The following is a 23,411-nucleotide window of genomic DNA, read 5'->3' on the forward strand; positions in this document are numbered from 1 at the left end:
AGTACTCTGTTTTGGAGAAACTAGGTATTTACTGCAGGCAACTCCTTTTCTTCTCTTAGTTGTAACCTGACAATTGATTAAAAAAAAAACTAGGAAAGGATATTAGAGCCAATGCTAATTGTATAAATCAAATAGAACTGCAAGGGGCTTAACTGTTTTTGAATATCGTTGCAATGCTATATTTAGAATGTGAGAAACCTGTGTCAGTAGAGGAAGGAGTAGTTTCATGTCATATCTTAAAGTAAGAAAGACATTGTATGTTTTTGTGAGCATAGATGTGGTTTATTCCCATCCCCCACTACCACCCTTTTTTGTCTTTGTGGCCCTGAAAACAAAAACTATGTGGATATGTGTATGCTAATGTGTTTGAGAAATAAGAACTATAAATTAATCAGGGAACTTAATCATTTGTTTTATTAGACTGAAAAATTATTCCCAGTCCCACACATATTTATTGGTCACTCGCTCACCCTCCTAATTGCCCTTCTCTTCCTTTACTCCTAAGATCAGGCAGTCTGATATTCTTTATTTTTTCTAAAACATTAAGATCACTGGGGCAGAGCCTAAAGAAGAGAGAAGATTATCCTAAAGCAAGAGAGGAATTTCTAATACTCTCGTGGGAAACTTTGGCATAGCATGTGGGTAAGTACAGAGCCTTTCCAATTTAATAACAGCAGCAAAATGAAAGAGATTGTGTTTATGTAAACAAGTCACTGTAATCTTTCCTGTTAACGTTCACTTCTGGGTAGTGCCAAATGAAATACTACACCTTTGTTTTCAAGTTTTGAATATTTCCATTACTCTTCTAGGAAGTTTAGATTCTGTTTGGGTTTTTGTTTCATTTTGGTTTGTTTCTTTGTTTGAAATTTATCCATCTAGTAGCAGGGAAATTGTGATTTAAAGGTGATGGGGATGCCCCATCAGGAAACTTGCTCAAGCCTCTTAGATAGCCTCATCCACCAGACAGCAGACAGCAGAAGCAAGAAGAACTACAATCCTGCAGCCTGTGGAACAAAAACCACATTCACAGAAAGATAGACAAGATGAAAAGGCAGAGGGCTATGTACCAGATGAAGGAAGAAGATAAAACCCCAGAAAAACAACTAAATGAAGTGGAGATAGACAACCTTCCAGAAAAAGAATTCAGAATAATGATACTGAAGATGATCCAGGACCTCGGAAAAAGAATGGAGGCAAAGATCGAGAAGATGCAAGAAATGTTTAACAAAGATCTAGAAGAATTAAAGAACAAACAAACAGAGATGAACAATACAGTAACTGAAATGAAAAATACACTGGAAGGAATCAATAACAGAAAAACTGAGGCAGAAGAACGGATAGGTGACCTGGAAGACAGAATGGTGGAATTCACTGCTGTGGAAAATAATAAAGAAAAAAGAATGAAAAAACATGAAGACAGCCTTAGAGACCTCTGGGACAACATTAAACATAATGACATTCACATTATAGGGGTCCCAGATGGAGAAGAGAGAGAGAAACAACCCGAGAAAATATTTGAAGATATTATAGTCGGAAACTTCCCTTACATGGGAAGGAAATAGCCACCCAAGTCCAGGAAGCACAAAGAGTCCCATACAAGATAAACCCAAGGAGAAACACGCCAAGACACATAGTGATCAAATTGGCAAAAATTAAGACAAAGAAAACTTATTGAAAGCAGCAAGGAAAAAACGACAAATAACATACAAGGGAACTCCCATAAGGTTAACAGCTTATTTCTCAGCAGAAACTCTACAAGCCAGAAGGGAGTGGTATGACATATTTAAAGTGATGAAAGGGAAGCACCTACAACCAAGATTACTCTACCCGGCAAGGATCTCATTCAGATTCGATGGACAAATCAAAAGCTTTACAGACAAGCAAAAGCTAAGAGAATTCAGCACCACCAAACCAGCTCTACAATAAATGTTAAAGGAACTTCTCTAAGTGGGAAACACAAGAGAAGAAAAGGACCTGCAAAAACAAACCCAAAACAATTAAGAAAATGGTAATAGGGACATACATATCAATAATTACCTTAAACATGAATGGATTAAATGCTCCAACCAAAAGACACAGGCTCGCTGAATGGATACAGAAACAAGACCCATATATATGCTGTCTACAAGAGACCCACTTCAGACCTAGGGACACATACAGACTGAAAGTGAGGGGATGGATAAAGATATTCCATGCAAATAGAAATCAAAAGAAAGCTGGAGTAGCAATACTCATATCAGATAAAATAGACTTTAAAATAAAGAATGTTACAAGAGACAAGGAAGGACACTACATAATGACCAAGGGGTCAATCCAAGAAGAAGATATAACAATTATGAACATATATGCTCCCAATATAGGAGCACCTCAATACATAAGGCAACTGCTAACAGCTATAAAAGAGGAAATTGACAGTAACACAATAATAGTTAGGGACTTTAACACCTCACTTACACCAATGGACAGATCATCCAAACAGAAAATTACTAAGGAAACACAAGCTTTTAATGACACAATAGACCAGATAGATTTAATTGATATTTATAGGACATTCCATCCAAAAACAGCAGATTACACTTTCTTCTCAAGTGCATACGGAACATTCTCCAGGATAGATCACACCTTGGGTCACAAATCAAGCCTCAGTAAATTTAAGAAAATTGAAATCATATCAAGCATCTTTTCTGACCACAACACTATGAGATTAGAAATCAATTACAGGGAAAAAAACATAAAAAACACAAACAAATGGAGGCTAAACAATACATTACTAAATAACCAAGAGATCACTGAAGAAATCAAAGAGGAAATCAAAAAATACCTAGAGACAAATGACAATGAAAACACGATGATCCAAAACCTATGGGATGCAGCAAAAGCAGTTCTAAGAGGGAAGTTTATAGCAATACAAGCCTACCTCAAGAAATAAGAATAATCTCAAATAAACAATCTAACCGTAAACCTGAAGGAACTGGAAAAAGAAGAACAAACAAGACCCAAAGTTAGCAGAAAGAAAGAAGTCATAAAGATCAGAGCAGAAATAAATGAAATAGAAACAAAGAAAACAATAGCAAAGATCAATAAAACTAAAAGCTGGTTCTTTGAGAAGATAAACAAAATGCATAAACCATTGGCCAGACTCATCAAGAAAAAGAGGGAGAGGACTCAAATCAATAAAATTAGAAATGAAAAAGGAGAAATTACCACAGACACCACACAAATACAAAAGCATCCTAACAGACTACTACAAGCAACTCTATGCCAATAAAGTGGACAACCTGGAAGAAATGGACAAATTCTGAGAAAGGTATAACCTTCCAAGACTGAACCAGGAAGAAACAGGAAATATGAACAGAACAATCAGAAGTAATGAAATTGAAACTGTGGTTAAAAATCTTCCAACAAACAAAAGTCCAGGACCAGATGGCTTCACAGATGAATTCTACCAAACATTTAGAGAAGAGCTAACACCCATCCTTCTCAAACTCTTCCAAAAAATTGCAGAGGAAGGGACACTCCCAAACTCATTCTATGAGGCCACCATCACCCTGATACCAAAACCAGACAAAGATGCTACAAAAAACAAAATTACAGACCAATATCACTGATGAATATAGATGCAAAAATCCTCAACAAAATACTAGCAAACAGAATCCAACAACATATTAAAAGGATACACACTAGGATCAAGTGGGATTTATCCCAGGGATGCAAGGATTCTTCAATATATTCAAATCAATCAATGTGATACACAATATGAACAAATTGAAGAATAAAAATCATATTATCCTCTCAATGCATGCAGAAAAAGCTTTTGACAAAATTCAACACCGATTTATGATAAAAACTCTCCAGAAAGTGGGCATAGAGGGAACCTACCTCAACATAATAAAGGCCATATATGACAAACCCACAGCAAACATCATTCTCAATGGTGAAAAACTGAAAGCATTTCCTCTAAGATCAGGAACAAGACAGGGATGTCCACTCTCACCACTATTATTCAACATAGTTTTGGAAGTCCTAGCCACGGCAATCAGAGAAGAAAAAGAAATAAAAGGAATACAAATTGGAAAAGAAGAAGTAAAACTGTCACTGTCTGCAGATGCCATGATACTATACATAGAGAATCCTAAAGATGCTACCAGAAAACTACTAGAGCTAATCAATGAATTTGGTGAAGTTGCAGGATACAAAATTAATGCACAGAAATGTCTTGCATTCCTATACAGTAATGATGAAAAATCTGAAAGAGAAATTAAGGAAACACTCCCATTTACCATTGCAACAAAAAAGAATAAAATACCTAGGAATAAACCTACATAGGGAGAAAAAAGACCTGTATGCAGAAAACTATAAGACAGTGATGAAAGAAATTAAAGATAATACAAACAGATCAGAGATATACAATGTTCTTGGATTGGAAGAATCAATATTGTGAAAATGACTGTCCTACCCAAAGCAATCTACAGATTCAACACAATCCCTATCAAATTACCAATGGCATATTTTACAGAACTAGAACAAAAAATCTTAAAATTTGTATGGAGACACAAAAGACCCCAAATAGCCAAAGCAGTTTTGAGGGAAAAAAACAGAGCTGGAGAAATCAGACTCCCTGATTTCAGACTATACTACAAAGCTGCAGTAATCAAGATAATATGGTATTGGCACAAAAGCACAAACATAGATCAATGGAAAAAGATAGAAAGCCCAGAGATAAACCCATGCACTTATGGTCAACTAATCTATGACAGAGGAGGCAAGGATATACAATGGAGAAAAGACAGTCTCTTCAATAAGTGGTGCTGGGAAAACTGGACAGCTACATGTAAAAGAATGAAAGTAGAACTCTCCCTAACACCATACAGAAAAATAAACTCAAAATGGATTAGAGACCTAAATGTAAGACTGGACGCTATAAATCTCTTAGAGGAAAACATAGGAAGAACACTATTTGACAGAAATCACAGCAAGATCTTTTTTTACCCACCTCCTAGAGTAACGGAAATAAAAACAAAAATAAACAAATGGGACCTACTGAAACTTAAAACCTTTTGCACAGCAAAGGAAACTACAAACAAGATGAAAAGACAACCCTCAGAATGGGAGAAAATATTTGCTAATGAATCAATGGATAAAGGATTAAACTCCAAGATATATAAAGAGCTCATGCAGCTCAATAGTAAAAAAACAAACAACCCAATCCAAAAATGGGCAGAAGACCTAAATAAACATTTCTCCAAAGAAGACATACAGATGGCCAAGAAGCACATGAAAAGCTGCTCAACATCACTAATTATTAGAGAAATGCAAATCAAAACCACAATGAGGTATCACCTCACACCAGTTAGAATGGGCATCATCAGAAAATCTACAAACAGCAAATGCTGGAGAGGGTGTGGAGAAAAGGAAACCCTCTTGCACTGTTGGTGGGAATGTAAACTGACACAGCCACTATAGAGAACTGTATGGAGGTTCCTTAAAAAACTAAAAATAGAACTACCATATGACCCAGCAATCCCACTACTGGGCATATACCCACAGAAAACCATAATTCAAAAAGACACATGCACCCCAATGTTCATTGCAGCACTATCTACAATAGCCAGGTCATGGAAGCAACCTAAATGCCCATCGACAGACAAATGGATAAAGAAGATGTGGTACATATATACAATGGAATATTACTCAGCCATAAAAAGGAATGAAATTGGGTCATTTGTAGAGACGTGGATGAATCTAGAGACTGTCATACAGAGTGGAGTAAGTCAGAAAGAGAAACACAAATATCGTATATTAATGCATATATGTGGAACCTAGAAACATGGTACAGATGAACCAGTTTGCAAGGCAGAAATTGAGACACAGATGCAGAGAACAAATGTATGGACACCAAGGAGGGGAAGCAGTGTGGGGGTGGGGTGGGGTGGGATGAATTGGGAGATTGGGATTGACATGTATACACTAATATGTATAAAATGGATAACTAATAAGAACCTGCTGTTTAAAAAAATAAAAAAGTAAAAAGGTAATGGGGATGAAAGATGAAGGTAGTCAAAAGGTACAAACTTCCAGACAACTAAGTGCTTGGGATGATAAACATACATTTATCAACATGACAAATATAATGAACACTGCTGTATGTTACGTATGAAAGTTGTTAAGAGAGTAAATCCTGAGAGTTCACATCACAGACAAAAAATTTTTTTCTGTGTCTTTTATTTTGTATCTACATGATATGATGGCTGTTCACTACCTTATTGTGATAATCATTTCATTATGTAAGTCAAATCATTATGCTGTACACCTTAAACTTTTACAGTGCTTGTGTCAATTATCTCTGAACAAAACTGGAAGAAAAAAAAAGTAATGGGGATGGAGGCAGGGGTTAGGTAGGAATTGGCCATGAATTGATATTGTGGAAATACATTTCTCTCTATTCTTTATGTTTGAACTTTTCCATAAATAAAATAGAGTAGAGAGAAATGCTTGCTGCTTTTTAGTTGGAAAGAAATGGAGATAAGTAAGGCACCACATTCTAAGTCTACAGTCTGCTTTCCACTGTAGAAATAGCACAAAAAGTAAACTTATGCTCAATAGGCTGAACAAGGGAAGGTCACTCAGGCAGACTGAAAATGCAGCATCCAGCTTGCTCACTTTAAGAAGAAGAAATCATGTATGAGCCTTCATGTCAGGACATCAGCAACAACTTTATTCTGTAGATGGTTAATTCAGCTACAATTTCTTCTACATTTCCCCAGATATGGTCAATGCTTATTTTCATAGACTAAGATTTGTTAAAGGCTTAAAAAATAGCTATACCAGCAACACCAGGTTTTCATATTTGTCTTCCTAAATGAACTATGACACTCAGCAATTTTACTCTTATGCCTGTGGAAATCATATTCTGCCATCTCTCAAATGCCCATTTTTATTTCCCTTTACAGGAAACTAAAGGAGTTGTCAAATGACTTTCAGAAAAACAAAATAAAAAGAATTGACAGGGTATACATAACTGTCATGGTTCTAAGATTTTATACATACATTTATTTCTCTAAATCTCTTCTGGTCCTGTCTTTCTGTTTTTCCTTTTAAATTATTCTTTCCCATTATACAGTCTCTTAGTGTTCTCACAATCCACTGGACTCATAACTTGCCATGTCCTTCCTTAACATCATCACATTTTCTCCTTCTTTCTCTTTTTCTCAGCCAATTTACTAGACTAAATTACTGACATATGTTTAAGGAGTGTCTGGATCTCCAAAGTTATTAACTACAAATGGTATAAGTTTGAGAAGGAATTCAAATAACTCTGGCAAAGTCTACCCTCAACTGCACCCACCCAAATTAAACAGAAAAGAAGAAAAAGTGCTCTTTCTTAAGCCTTTAAAAATATTTTCACTGAAAGCAAAGTTGGAAATATTCTGCCCCCTTTTTCCTGTATGACCTTTTCAACTCTCTGTATCATCATCTTTATCTCTTTTTTGTTTGTTTTAGAAAAACAATTTGATATGGGTAAATCCACCTTTCTAACCCCATGTATGATGCATAGTTATGCCTAAATGGGACAAATTTCAAAACCAGTAAAGGCTTTTGTAATAAATGTCAATTGTGTATCTCAAATGCAATTTTGAAAGCACTAATAGTTAAAAAAAATCTCTTAAGTGTTAATAATAGCTTATTGTAAGGTGTAAGGCTCCCTTGGGGTCAATAATAAAGATGGGGATCTCAAGAAAACACTAAAACTACTATACATAGTGGCTTCAGAGATGGAAATAGGGGGAGAGGATTGGCTAGTTATCAACAGAAGCAGAAGGAAAAAGGCACAGAAAAAGAATAGACAGGGACACATTAGTGTCAGAACAATAAAGAACGATACACATGCACTGTTTCTAGTTTTCCTACCATGTTTCAGTCTCTCTCAGGTCAAGAATTTAGGTAGCGCTCCAGACACACTCTTCCTTAAAAGAGCCAGGAATGTTTCTGCCTTAGGATCTTGGCTGTTTCATCTGCCCCAAGATCATCCCCACTTGATTGGTAGCCCTACTCCCTCAACTCTTTCAAGTCTTTGCTCAAATGTCACCTTCTCACTGAGGCCTCCTCTGAACATCCTATTTAAAAGTTGACCTCCTCCAGAGTGCTTTACTTACTTCTGATTATCCCTTGTGTTTTGTTTAGGTTAGCCTCCACATGCCCTCAATGTACTTCCCTTTTGGATATCCCTGTCTGTCGTGTCTCCTTTAAATCTTGTCGGAAAGGGGCGGAGCTAGGACCGAGGCTCACAGAAAAGGAGGAGCGTGTCGATTGGCTACGCCCATTTGATTCTCGGGCGGTGGCCAGAGACCCCGCGAGACTTCCTCCTCCTAATCCGCTCCGGAAACGCGATTGCGGACGGAATTAACACGTGACCTTGACGTCGTCGCGCCCGCGCCGACCGGCCTGAATCCTTGAGCTTCCGCGGGATCCTGGTGGCGGTTTAGCTGCTTTACGTCCCGGTTTTGTGCCGTTGGCGGTCTTCTCTCCAGACTCCCTGGGCCTTGCCTCCGACTTCACCATGTACCACAACAGTAGCCAGAAGCGGCACTGGACTTTTGCTAGTGAGGAGCAGCTGGCGCGATTGCGGGCCGACGCCAACCGCAAATTCAAATGCAAAGCTGTGGCGAACGGGAAGGTGAGGGCTCCGGCTGCCGCCCTTCTTCCTCGAGCTCTATAAACTCTTGCCCGTCCCTCTCCACCGGGACTTCCCGCGCACCTCCCTCCCACCTCCTCTGCGCGGCGTGCGTTTATCTGTTTAATAAACAGTGAGTACCTTGCTAGGTGCAGTGGGTACGGAGACGGACAAGGCCATCCATCCCCATAATCGAGTGGCAGACAAATAACCAGTAACATGGCGAAGAAGACTTTGTAGCATGCTAATGTAGTGGGGGGAGGCTTTTCTTAGTGGCTGTTGTGGAGATGATGGGGAGAGGACTTTCCCGGTGGACAGAGCCACAGGTGCAAAGTAGGAGGCCAGAAGTTTCAGGGTTGGTCCCCGGACTGCTCATGATCGTGTGTGGCGGAAGCTGAGTATTTGTGTATGAAAGGTTGGAGAAGGTAAGCAGGGAACTTGTAAGCGGAGGTAAATAGTTTGAACTTTGTGATGGAGGAATAGGGAAACCTTTGAAAATTTTAAATGGGAAATAAACCTTATCAGAGTCTGTTCTAGAAAGAGCTTTCTGGGAAGGAATGGATCGATTGGATGGGGGCAGGGTGGAGGCAGGGGGATGAGAGACCGTTAGCACAAACCAATTGACCATAGATGGTTTGGACTATATGGTCTGTCATCCACGTCCTTCGTGTTTTACTTTTACCTGGAAGTCTCGTCTGTTTCATATCACTTTATTTTTTGTGCTGCACAAAGTAGTACATATTGTGCTAAATTCTAAGTATTTAGCAAGTGTTAGCTCATATAATCCTCACAACTACCCCATGAGGTAGATACTATTATTATCCTTGCATTACATCTTAGGAAACTACAGAGAGGTTGAATAACTTCTCAGGCTATATTGCTAGTAAGTGGCAGAGCCAAGATTTGAAACCATGGAATCTAGTTTCAGCATTCCTTCTGTAAACCACAATGCCATGCTGTCTCTATAAAATCAGCACCTGTGTTAATTTCCTAGGAAACTAGGAAAAATTACTCCATAAAAAAATTACCACAAACTAGGTGGCTTAAAACACCAGAAATTTATTGTTTTACAGTTCTGGAGGCTAGAAGTCTGAGATCAAGGTGTTGGCCGAGTGGTGCTCTGTGCAGCTTCTTTTCCTCTTCCAGCTTCTGGTAACTCCAGGTGTTCCTTTGCTTGTGGCAACTAACTCCGGTCTCTAGCTCCATCTTTACATAGTGTTCTCCCTGTGTTTCTATCTCTTCACATGTTCTTCTTATAAAGCTACCACTCATATTGGATTAGGAGCCCATTCTACTTCAGTAGGACCTCATCTTAACTAATTACACCTGCAGAGACCTTATTTCCTCACATTCTGAGGTACTGGGGGTTAGGACTCAACATACCTTTTTTGGCAGTCGTAATTAAACCAATAACAGCACCAAATAGATATTTGTTGTCAAATTGTAGTATTTATCAACCATGTAGTGTATTCCGTAGAGATTTTATAAAGATGGAGAAGAGTTAATGTGTTTAGGGTCAGAATTATCCTGAGGCACTTGTTGATTTTTATCTCAACCTGTGTGACTTAATAACTGACTGAGAAAGGGATATTGTCCAACCATTGACAATGTGTATCTTCTTTTTGATTTATAAATAGTGACATCAAATCTGTGAACATATGCACACATTCCTCATGATTGCTTATACATTAGTGAAGCAAATATTCAGCCAACATTCCGAGAAATTATGCAATTACAATATAGTTTTAGTTTATTAAATATTTTCTTAAAAGCTATTTTGTGTAATATTAGCAATTCTATAAAGAGAAAATGAGGTGTGGTATATTTCCCTTTGGTTGGAGATATAAACCTAATCTAGACAGAGAAAAAAATAATATTATCTAATTGAATTTTTGTTGTAACTTCTGACCCAAAGGTTCTTCCAAATGACCCAGTCTTTCTTGAGCCTCCTGAAGAAATGACTCTCTGCAAGTATTATGAGAAAAGATTATTGGAATTCTGTTCGGTGTTTAAGCCAGCAATGCCAAGGTCTGTTGTGGTAAGTTACAGTGATGAAGTATAATGTCCTTTAGCTAACTTACGAAACCTGACTTCTTATAAATATTTAAATAAATTTTCTATCCACTTTACTCAAAAATGCACCTGAGTTATATATTTATATAAATATATAATTTATGTATTTAAGTTTTGTCACATATTTTTCAATAAAGGCATTAAATTATGAATTCCTATGTTGTATCTTACACAGTGTTTCAAGAATCATTCCATACTTAAAGAATTTTGAGGTCGGCTAGGTAGGTCATGACATCCTCATTTTATAGAGAAAGAAAAAATCAAATTACTTTCCCTCTAGGTTCTCATGTGGTTGTTTCAGATGTGTGGTTCTGAGGACCCTAGTGTGTGTGTGTGTGTGTGTGTGTGTGTGTGTGTGTGTGTGTGAGTGTGTGTGTGTGTGTGTGTGTGTGTGTGTGTGTGTGTGTGTGTGTGTGTGTGTGTACCGTGGTATGGTAATGGTGAGGAGAAACAGGTAGTTAGAACTTTTTGGCTATATGGATTTGTGTATGCTGTCCCTGTAATTGTTCCTATTGTGTGTGTTTTTTGTTTTAATTGCAGTATATTTGATTTACAGTGTTGTATCAGTTTCAGGTGTACAGCAAAGTGATTTAGTTACACATATACATATATCTATTCTTTTTAACGTTCTTTTCCCATATAGGTTGTTACAGAGTACTGAGTAGAGTTCCCTGTGTTATACAGTAGGTCCTTATTGATTATTTTATATATAGTAGCATGTATATGTTAATCCTAACCTCTTAATTTATCCCTCATCCCCCACCTTTCCCTTTTGGTAACCATAAGTTTGTTTTCTAAGTCTGTAAGTCTATTTCTGTTTTGTAAATCAGTTCATTTGCATCATTTTTTAGATTCCACATATAAGTGATACCATAAGATATTTGTCTTTCTCTGACGTACCTCACTTAGTACGATAATCTCTAAGTCCATCCATGTTGCTGCAAATGGCGTGATTTTGTTCTTTTTTGTGGCTGAGTAGAATTCCATGGTATATATGTACCACAGCTTTATCCATTTATCTTTCAGTGGACATTTAGGTTGTTTCCATGTCTTGGCTATTGTGAATAGTGCTGCTGTGAACACAGGGGTGCATGTATCTTTTTGAATTATAGTTTTGTCCAGGTGTATACCCAGGAGTGAGATTGCTGGATCATATGGTAGCTCCATTTTTAGTTTTTTAAGGAAACTTCATGCTGTTCTCCACAGTGCCTGTACCAATTTACATTCCTACCAACAGTGTAGGAGGGTTCCCTTCTCTCCACACCCTCTCCAGCATTTATTGTTTGTGGATTTTTTGATGATGGCCATTCTGAGCTGTGTGAGGTGATACCTCATTGTAGTTTTGATTTGCATTTCTGTAATAATTAGCAATGTCAGGGATCTTTTCATGTGCTTTTTGGCCATCTGTATGTGTTCTTTGGAGAAATGTCTATTTAGATCTTCTGCCCATTTTTTTGATTGGGTTGTCAGTTTTTTGGATATTGAGCTGCACGAGCTCTTTGTATATTTCAGAGATTAATCCCTTGTCGGTCGCTTCGTTTGCAAATATTTTCTCCCATTCTGAGGGTTGTCTGCTCATTTATGGTTTCCTTTGCTGTGCAAAAAGCTTTTCAAGTTTAATTATGTCCTATTTGTTTATTTTGTTTTGATTTTCATTACTCTGGGAGGTGGGTCAAAAAAGAAATTACCATTATTTACATCAAAGACTGTTTTGCCTATGTTTTCCTCTAAGAGTTTTATAGTGTCTGGTCTCACATTTAGGTCTTTAATCCATTTTGAGTTTATTTTTGTGTATGGTGTTAGTGTTCTAATTTCATTCTTGTACATGTAGCTGTCCAGTTTTCCCAGGACCACTATTGAAGAGACTGTCTTTTCTCCATTGTATAGTCTTGCCTCCTTTGTCGTAGATTAATTGACCATAGGTGTGTGGGTTTATTTCTGGGCTTTCTATGCTGTTCCACTGGTCTATGTGTCTGTTAGTGTGCCAGTACCATACTGTTTTGATTACTGTAGCTTTATAGTATAGTCTGAAGCCAGGGAGCATGATTCCTTCAGCTCCAGTTTTCTTAAGATTGCTTTGGCTGTTTGGGGTCTTCTGTGTTTCAATACAAATTTTAAGATTTTTGGTTCTAGGTCTGCAAAAACTGCCATTGGTAATTTGATAGGGATTGCATTGAATCTGTAGATTACTTTGGGTAGTACAGTAAGTCCGCTACATATGAACCTTCAAGTTGCGAACTTTCAAAGATGCGAACATGCGTTTACATGTCCAATCACATTAAGTTAGTTCACATGTCTGGTGTACATTGTCACGTACATGCATCCTCTACAAGTGGTTGTGCTTTTGTGTACTTTACAGTACAGTACTGTATAGAGTACAGTAGTACAGTATCTTTATTTCAAACCCAGGATGTCCAGAAGCAAGCGAAAAAGCAGTGGAGATGTAACTGGTACTACTGTACTTTTCAAGGCACTGTACTGTAAGATTAAAAATGTTTTATTTTTTGTTTGTTTTTTATGTATTATTTGTGTGAAAAGTATTATAAATCTATTACAATATAGTACTTATATAGTTTCCCAATCGTGTTAGTTGGGTACCTAGGCTAACTTAAGTGGACTTACGAACAAATTGGACTTACGAATGCACTCTGAATGGAACTCATTCAGATGTAGGGGACTTAACTGTGCAGTCATTTTGACAATACTGATTCTTCCAATCCAGGAACATGGTGTATCTTTCCATCTGTTTGTGTCATCTTCAATTTCTTTCATCAGCGTCTTATAGTTTTCAGAGTACAGGTCTTTTTCCTCCTTAGGTAGGTTTCTTCATAGGTGTTTTATTCTTTTTCGTGTGATGGTAAATGGGATTGTTTTCTTAATATCTCTTTCTGGTCTTTCATTGTTAGTGTATAGAAATGCAAGAGACTTCTGTGTATTAATTTTGTATCCTGCAACTTTACCAGATTAATTGATGAGCTCTAGTAGTTTTCTGGTAGCATCTTTAGGATTTCCTGAGTATAGTATCATGTCATCTGCAAACAGTGACAGTTTTACTACTTTTCCAATCTGGATTCCTTTTGTTTCTTTTTCTTCTTTGATTGCCATGGCTAAGACTTCCAAAACTATGTTCAGTAACAGTGTCGAGAGTGGACATCCTTGTCTTGTTCCTGATCATAGAGGAAATGCTTTCAGCTTTTTACTGTTGAGTATGATGTTAGCTGTGCATTTGTCATCTATGGCCGTAACTATGTTGAAGTATGTTCCCTTTATGCCCACTTTCTGGAGAGTATTTATCATGAATGGGTGTTGGATTTTGTCAAGCTTTTTCTGCATCTATTGAGATGATCATATAGTTTTTATTCTTCAATTTGTTAATATGGTGTATCACACTAATTAATTTGCAGATATTGAAAAATCCTTGCGTCCTAAGATAAATCCCACTTGATGATGGTGTATGATCTTTTTAATGTATTGTTGGATTCGGTTTGCTAGTATTTTGTTGAGGATTTTTGAGTCTATGTTCATCAGTGATATTGGCCTGTAATTTTCTTTTGTGGTATCTTTGTCTACTTGTGGTATCAGGGTGATGGTGGCCTCATAGAATGAGTTTGGGAGTGTTTCTTCCTCTGCAATTTTTTGAAATACTTTCTGAAGGATAGGTGTTAACTCTTCTCTAAGTGTTTGATAGAATTTGCCTGTGAAGCCATCTGGTCCTGGACTTTTGTTTGTTGGGAGTTTTTTAACCACAGTTTTAATTTCAGTGCTTGTGATCGGTCTATTCATATTTTCCATTTCTTGCTGGTTCAGTTTTGCTTGATTTTACCGTGCAAAGAATTTGTCCATTTCTTCTGGGTTGTCCATTTTATTGGCATATAGTTGCTTGTAGTAGTCTCTTAGGATGCTTTGTATTTCTGTGGTGTCCATTCTAACTTCTCCTTTTTCATTTCTACTTTTATTGATTTGAGCCCTTTCCCTTTTTTTCTTGATGAGTCTGGCTAAAGCTTTATCAGTTTTGTTTATCTTTTCAAAGAACCAGTTTTTAGTTTCATTGATCTTTTGTTTTCTTCATCTCTGTTTCATTTATTTCTGTTCTGATCTTTATGATATCTGTCCTTCTGATAACTTTGGGTTTTGTTTGTTCTTTCTCTAGTTGCTTTAGGTAAGGCTAGGTTGTTTATTTGAGATTTTTCTTATTTCCTGAGGTAAGATTGTATTGCTATAAACTTCCCTCCTAGAACTGCTTTTCCTGTGTCCCATAGGTTTTGGGTCGTCATGCTTTCGTTTTCATTTGTCTCTAGGAATTTGATTTCCTCTTTGATTTCTTCAGTGATCCATTGGTTGTTTAGTAGCATATTGTTTAGCCTCCAGGTTTGTGTTTTTTACAGTTTTTTTTCTTGTGGTTGATTTTTAATCTCACAGCATTGTGGTTGGAAAAGATGGTTGACATGATTTCAGTTTTCTTAAATGTATCTAGGCTTGCTTTATGTCCCATCATGTGATCTATCCTGGAGAATGTTCTCTGTGCACTTGAGAATGTGTATTCTGCTGCTTTCAGGTGGAATGCTCTAGAAATATCAATTAAGTCCATCTGGTGTAATGTGTCATTTAAGGCCTGTGTTTCCTTAATTGATTTTGTTTGGATGCTCTGTCTATTGGTATAAGTGGGGTGTTAAAATCCCCCACGATTTCTCCTTTACTGGCTGTTAGCATTTGCCTTATCTATTGAGGTGCTCCTGTGCTGGGTGCATATATATTTACAATTGTCATATCTTTTTCTTGGATTGATCCCTTTATCATTATGTAGTGGCCTTTTTTGAATCTTGCAACAGTCTTTATTTTAAAGTCTGTTTTGTCTGAGTCTTGCTACTCCAGCTTTCTTTTGATTTCCATTTGCGTGGAATATCTTTTTCCATCCCCTCACTTTCAGTCTGTATGTGTCCCTAGGTCTGAAGTGGATCTCTTGTAGACAGCATATATATGGGTCTTGTTTTTGTATCCATTCAGCCAGTGTGTGTCTTTTGGTTGGAGCGTTTAATCCATTTACATTTAAGGTAATTACTGATATGTATGTTCTTATTGCCTTTTTGTTAATTGTTTTGGGATTTTTTTGTTTTAAGCTATGGACTCTTAGATGGAGTTTGAATATTTTTTTAAATTAATTAACTTATTTATTTTTGGCTGCATTGGGTCTTTGTTGCTGTGTGCTGGCTTTCTCTAGTTGCAGCGAGCGAGAGCTACTCATGTTGCGGTGCACGGGCTTCTCATTGTGGTGGCTTCTCTTGTTGCAGAGCACGGGCTGTAGGCACATGGGCTTCAGCAGTTGTGGCACATGGGCTCAGTAGTTGTGGCTCGCGGGCTCTAGAGTGCAGACTCAGTAGTTGTGGTGCATGGGCTTCATTCCTCCGTGGCATGTGGGATCTTCCTGGACCAGAGATTGAACCCGTGTCCCCTGCATTGGCAGGCAGATTCCTAACCACTGCACCACCAGGGAAGTCCCTGGGATTGTTTTCATAGGTCTTTTTTCTTCCCTTCCTCTTTTGTTCTCCTCTCTTGTGATTTTATGACTATCTTTAGTGTTGTGTTTGGATTGCTTTTTCTATTGTAGATTTTTGGTTTGTGGTTACCATGAGGATTTGGTATAGTAGTCTACACACACACACACACACACACAAGATTAAGTTCCTGGTCTCTTAATTTCAAATGCATTTCCAATATCCTTCATTTGTATTCTCCTCACAGTTGCTACTTTTGATTTATGTGTGGATGATTTCCTACCTTTATGTTTGCTTTTACCGGTGAGCTGTCCCATTCGTAATTTTCTTGTTTCTAGTTGTGGCCTTTTCTTTTACGATAGAAAAGTCATTCTTTTGGCATTTTTTGGAAAGCTGGTTTGGTGGTGCTGAATTCTTGTAGCTTTTTCTTGTCTGTAAAGCTTTGATTCCTCTGTCGAATCTGTATGAGAGCCTTGCTGGGTAGAGTATTTTTGGTTGTATGTTTTTCTCTTTCATCACTTTAAATGTATCGTGGCACTCCTTTCTGTCCTGTAGAATTTCTGCTGAAAAATCAGATGATAACCTTATGGGGATTCCCTTGTATGTTATTTGTTGTGTTTTCCCCCTTGTTGCTTTTAATATTTTCTCTGTCTTTAATTTTTGTCAGTTTGATTAGTATGTGTCTCATTGTGTTCCTCCTTGGGTTTATCCTCTGTGCTTCCTGGACTTGGGTGACTGTTTCCTTTCCCATTTTAGGGAAGTTTTCAGCTATAATCTCTTCAAATATTTTCTCAGGCCCTTTCTCTGTCTCTCCTTCTGGAACCCCTATAATGTGAATGTTGGTGGACTTAAATGTTGTCCCAGAGGTCTCTTAAACTGTCCTCATTTCTTTTCATTCTTTTTTCTTTAATCTGTTCTGCGTCAGTGATTTCCACCATTCTGTCCTCCAGCTCACTTATCCATTTTTCTGGCTTATTTATTTTGCTATCAATTCCTTCTAATGTATTTTTCATTTGAGTTAAGGTATTGTTCATCTGTTTGTTTGTTCTTTACATTTTCTGGCTCTTTGTTAAACATTTCTTGTGTCTTCTTGATCTGTGCCTCCATTTTTTTCCGATTTTGGATCATCTTTTTTTTTTGCGGTACACGGGCCTCTCCCTGTTGTGGCCTCTCCGTTGCGGAGCACAGGCTCCGGACGCGCAGGCTCAGCGGCCATGGCCCACGGGCCCAGCCGCTCCGCGGCATGCGGGATCCTCCCGGCCCAGGGCACGAACCCGTGTCCCCCGCACCGGCAGGCGGACTCCCAACCACTGCGCCACCAGGGAGGCCCCGATTTTGGATCATCTTTACCTCATTACTCTGACTTTTTATTCAGGTAGATTACCTGTCTCCACTTCACTTAGTTGTCCATCTGGGGTATTATTTTGTTCCTTTGCCTGGATTTGTGTGTTTTTTTTTTTTTTTTTTTTTTTGCGGTACGCGGGCCTCTCACTGTTGTGGCCTCTCCCGTTGCGGAGCACAGGCTCCGGACGCGCAGGCTCAGCGGCCATGGCTCACGGGCCTAGCCGCTCCGCGGCATGTGGGATCCTCCCGGACCGGGGCACGAACCCGTGTCCCCTGCATCGGCAGGCGGACTATCAACCACTGCGCCACCAGGGAAGCCCCTGGATTTGTGTATTTTTGTTGATAGAAAATTAAAGTGAAATTTAAAAGCTGAAAGATTAAAAAGGGGGAAAGGTGTATAAAATATTTTTCTCTTATCTCACAGATTTGTTGTGAATATCAAATATGAAAGTTTTGTCTTAAGTGAAAGTAGATCATACATTTTAAAGTTACACCAAGTGAATAATTTATGGCCCAGAAAAGAATAAGCTCCTAGAAAATATTCTCAATTTTTACAGTTGAAAAAACTGAAGTATATTGAAAATACCAAGTCCAAAAGTATTCATAGGGTTTTCTGTTTTTTACTGGACCTTTATCTAAGAGGTCTGATTCATGAAAAAGTTTAGATGTGCTTGCTTTCTATTTCCAGATTTGGTCTTAGTCTTTTCTGATAAGAAAACTGTAACACAAGGTGGTAGGTTTAAGTGATCTTTTCAGATGAAGAAACTGAATCCTTGAATGAACTTCTTTGTGGAATTTGTCTTTATATAACTTACTTATTCATAACTGTTAGTTTTGGTTTTTGTTTCACATAAAATGACAAAGCTAAACTTTTAAAATATTTAAAAAGAAATGTATTTTTTTCTGTTCTAAAGTAGATAAATATTTATTTCATTGGTTCTAGCCAAATGAAATAGTTTTTAAAAGTACAGGCAGACCTTGGTTGAAAACAGCCCTGTCCCTTATTAGATTTGTGATCTTGAACAAGTCAGTTAACCTCATTGGTACTCAGTTTCTTTTTCTATAGAGATAGCAGTACTTCACCAAGCTGTTATAAGAATTAAAATAAGATGATAGTTTTATACTTGTCACAGAGTGTGGCACATGGAGTGCAGTCAGTAAATGGTAGGTGCTGCTTCTCCTGTTTGGTTTGGCAGCAGGTTAGATCACAGAACCAGAGTAGATTTAGAGAGAAGACTCATTGTCCTGACCATGTTATTCTGCCAGTATTTTACTAGATTGACTGCTTAAGCTGTGATCATTTGTATAAATTATACAATATATATAATTGTGTAACCCCCTCCCCCATTTTTAAAATTAAGCCAGTGACCATAGGAAGGATAAACCAGGATGGGTGGGGAAGGACAACAAAGGCTTGGCTGTGGGTTTTCTGTTGTAATTTATCACAATTTATTTTGACTTAAGAAGTGATAAGTTTTGGGTTTTTTTGCAGGTGACTTTTTCAAAGAAACCTCTGCATAAATAAGTTTTTTTTTTTAATACAAAATTTAACTTTATGTGTGAATAGGTTCTGATAATATATGTATTTTTAATCTTAGGGTACAGCTTGTATGTATTTCAAGCGCTTTTATCTTAATAACTCAGTAATGGAATATCACCCCCGGATAATAATGTGAGTATAAGTCTAATTTATTGATTTTCATTTAAGAAGACTTTTATACTATTTGAGCATGTGTGTGTGAAAAAATGACTTCCTAATAAAGGGTAATTTAGACTTGCATTCTATTCTGAACTTAAGATCCCTCCTGATACTCATTAATATACCTGTATAATTCTTCCTTCCCTGTAATACTCATGGCATCTTTATTGGCACTTGTCCAAATTCAAATTCTGGTTTTCTTAAACTGGCTTCCATAATATCCCTTTCTGTTAGCCAAACCTGTCTTCGCCCGTTTGCTCTGACTGAGAATCATTTACGGTAACTTCTCTTCCTGTACATCCTGTCAGTTTACAAGTCCTATAGTTCCATAGTCATTTCACTTGAACAAAGGTCTGTTGTGTTTCTGCCCTCTGCTAAGCACTGTGCATATCGTTAAAAATAAGGATGAAGTTAGTATGAGACTCATCAAAGAACTTGCTGTCAATCGTGCTGTCCCTGTATATTTTCTCTTTTTCATTTCCATTTCTACCAGTCTAGGTCAGGCCCTTGTTACTTCCAGTCTTGGTTTTTGTGGTAATCTTATTATTAATTTCTCACTCTGAAATTTATGTAGTAGCCATGAGAGTTTCATAGGTTTGTTCCTGAGGTAATAATCCCCTATTTAAATGTCCTTGGAGACTTCCACTGATGGTTTTCCATAATGTTTCTTTAACATACCTTTCTTCTCAGGCCCATATGTACTATTATTTTTTCTCTTCCATCTATATTTCATGATGCTGAGTACCCTTATTCTTCAGTTATTTTGTTTTTCCAAATACTTAGGCTGAACTATATAAAACTGGCATTAAGTTACTAATGATTGAATGCTGTGGCACTGTTATAGAGTTCAACCTAATTTTTATAGTCTCTGTATGGATAAAAAGATTAAACAGGAAACTCTCTTTTTTTAAATCAATTTCCTTAGATGTCTAGTATAGTCATTTGTGAATATTAGGCAATTTTAGAACATATTTTAGAAATATTTTGGTATTCCTCAAAGTATATACATAACCTTCCCCTTATTTTTTCCTCCAGGCTCACTTGTGCATTTTTGGCCTGCAAAGTGGATGAATTCAATGTGTCTAGTCCACAGTTTGTTGGAAATCTGCGGGAGAGTCCTCTTGGACAAGAGAAGGCACTCGAACAGATTTTGGAATATGAACTACTTCTTATACAGCAACTTAATTTCCACCTTATTGTCCACAATCCTTATAGACCCTTTGAGGGCTTTCTCATTGATTTAAAGGTAATCTTGCTGACTAAACTGGTGGAGTAAACTCCTTTGCTATTGTTCTTTAACCAAAATAATCAAAATTTTATTATAACTAGTAATGATCCTAATTGTTACACAGTTAGGCTTGCTAAAATGTGTTTGGCCTGGACTTCTAGGGCAATGGTTCTCAAACTTCAGTGTGCATCAGAATCACATGGAGGGCTTATTAACTGAGATTGTCAGACTGTAGTTCTTGAGCTTCTGATCTAGTAGATTTGCAAATACTGGTCCAGGGACCATAATGAGGACAATTGTAATGCTTTTAAAGACTTAAGATAACTCTTCTAACTCAAGTATACTGTCTTGGATCTTCATACATACAAAATTCTTAATTCTAAACTACAAGATTGCTAACTGACTTCTATTTTTAGAAATTTTACAAAATTCTTAATTTTAAACTAGAAGATTGCTAAGTGACTTCTATTTTTAGGGTGTTGTGAACTGAAGTCAATATGTGGGCATCAAAAATAATAGTAAATAAATGTTTTGTCAGAACATTGACAAAAGCAACTTGTTTTGTTTTGGCCCTGAAGAAGGACTTCGGATAGTGTGAGTTAAGTGAACAGAAGTCAAAAACTGGTTCATTCATCTTGAGTGGCCAAATTTGGGTGCCTTCTATATGTCAGACATGGTGCTTGAGGATGTAGTCAAGAACAAGACAGGAACAGCCTCCACTTTATAGGCTTTACAGTCTAATGGGAAAGACAATCATATATTCAGTGTGCTAATTGTTAACAGAAGGGGAAATACAGGGTACTTTAGAAGGAGATAGCAGATTGAGAGGAAGGGGAGACAGTTCTGCAAAAGTGTAATTTGAAGTAAAATTCAGAGCAAGAGTAGGGATTGGGTGGTGGAAGAGCATCCCATTCAGAGAGACTTTTCTGGCCAAAGGCCCAGACTTAACAAACCATGGTGTACTAAAGAACCTAAACAGAACTTAGAGGTAAATGGGGAGGATTGCCACGGAGTGCTGCCTGAGTGGAAGGCAGAGTATAGACAGTGGAGGTAACGTTACAGATTTTGAATAGAGCAATGGGATACCAGTGAAAGGGTCAAGTCTAATGAGTGGCGTGATTAGGTTTGCAGCTATAAAAAACATGTTGGCAAACTCATGCATCAGCCTGCGTCAGATGTTTATTGCACACCTGTATGTGTCAGGCATAACATGCAGAATGGATTCGAATGGATGAAGGGATACCAGTTGGGTTGCTGTTATAGTAGTTCAGGCAGAAAGACAGTGGTTGGTTTGACTCATGAAGTGGTAGTGGGTACAGAGAGAGCTTCTTGGGCTTTAGAATCAGTAGAGCTTGAAGAATGATTGCGTACAGAGAGCGAGGACAGTGGAAGAACCCCCGGGTTTCTGGCCTGAGCGTATCGGTGGATGGTGGTACACATATACAGGAAACAGTGGCGCAGGAGAGATTTATTGATGGTGGTGGGGTAGGGATTTGATGAATTTGGTTTGGGACATGATGAATTTCCATTGCTTGCAAGACATTCAGGTTGGTAGATATTTGTGTCTGGAGGCCAGAGAAGATGACTAGGCTGAAGGCATAGATTTGCGCATCACTGCCGCCCCAGGAAGATTTAAAGTGGATTGGCCATAAGGACCATTTATTTAAAGGGTAGCTAGAGAAAAGTAAGAAGCTAGTAAGAAGACTGAAGAATATCCAAAGAGGTAGGACTTTTGGAGAAGTGAAGGGAAGTAGAATAAGCTCTCCAATCCTGCTCAGAATTCAGGCAAAGTAAAAGTTGACATTTGCTAGATTTAGTGCCAGAAAGGTGACTTGTGATCTTGGTGAAATTAGTCTTCTTGGAGTGTGAAGGAAAAAAGCAGATTGGAGCTGGTTGGGGAATAGAAGGTGAGAAGACAAGTGTATATAACTTGGATTAAACAGCTTGTCTTTGAAGTGGAAAAAGAAGATGGGATAATTGAGAAGATGGGGGGAACTGCTAGAAGTAGAAGAAAGGAACAATTTTTTGTCATGTTTTGTTTTGCACGAGAAACTGATTTAGAACGCTAGTAGAGAAAGCTTAATGGAACATGTGTAGCTCAAGTTTTCCTTTGGAGTGTGGTAGAAGGGCCTGGCATGGGATTTTGAAGCAAGGTAGAAGAACTGGCTGTTTCTCTTAACCGAGAGAAAGAGGAAAGCATGGGTGAGGATAACGTTATGTTTGGGGATTTGGCCATAGCAGGAAATAGTGTCTTTGTTATCAACAGAGATCATTTTCTGAGAGCAGTGGAGTTCCTGAGAATTATCAAAGACATTGAGTCAAGTAGAAAGTGTTTAACATAATCACTGAAAAATGGGAGAATACATTTTCTGTGGAATATTTTAGCTAGGCAGTGTTGAGAGCCTTGTTGAGGTCAGTGAACCTGAATTTATAGTAATATTACCAGACCTGTTGGTAGTATTGTTTTCTCTAGCAGCACCCAGAAATCTGGGTATAGTTGCAAAGCAGAAGGTTGGTTGAATTCGACCACTATTGAAGTTTTGCTGGAAATATGTTGGCAGCATACTGGGGCAGGGAATGGAAGAGGGAAATGAGAACCAGTGGACACTGGTGAGTAGAAGCAAGTATAGGGGTAAGGAACCAGAGGTCCTGAGGAGGAAGTCAAAGAACAGCTGTGAAGTAATTGAGCAAATGTAGGTACTGGGGAAGGGAATGCTGTGGTCAGAGTAGAATGTTGGATTTGTCATCAGAGGTCAGGCATTTGGGGATGACAAGACCTGTGTGTGATTGTGCAGTTGACTCTGGCTATTTTGTTTCAGAGTATAGAAAAGATTTCTTACTGCTTTGGGACTTGAATGTAGATATCTGAAATATATCTGAGGTTTTAGGATTTAGGGTTCATTT

General features: G+C 37.9%; 1 protein-coding gene across 7 annotated transcripts in view; it reads left to right on the plus strand.

The window, feature by feature from the left end:
- Positions 1 to 8,400: 8,400 nt before the first annotated feature.
- CCNH (cyclin H) overlaps positions 8,401 to 23,411 on the plus strand; it is a 56,892-nt gene continuing 41,881 nt past the window's right edge. For 5 of the 7 annotated variants that reach the window (XR_014294314.1, XR_014294315.1, XR_014294316.1 and 2 more), the window contains exons 1-4: positions 8,402 to 8,674; positions 10,587 to 10,709; positions 19,179 to 19,252; positions 20,315 to 20,525. Coding sequence is in view for 4 of the 7 variants with exons in the window: in XM_082624073.1 (XP_082480199.1) it covers positions 8,558 to 8,674; positions 10,587 to 10,709; positions 19,179 to 19,252; positions 20,315 to 20,525 (525 nt within the window). In the remaining 3 variants the exon portion in view is untranslated. The other 2 variants (XM_082624072.1, XM_082624075.1) reach the window with 2 other exon arrangements.

This window comes from Mesoplodon mirus, assembly GCF_964341445.2.
Source record: "Mesoplodon mirus genome assembly, chromosome: 5".
NCBI classification, from domain to species: Eukaryota; Metazoa; Chordata; class Mammalia; order Artiodactyla; family Ziphiidae; genus Mesoplodon; species Mesoplodon mirus.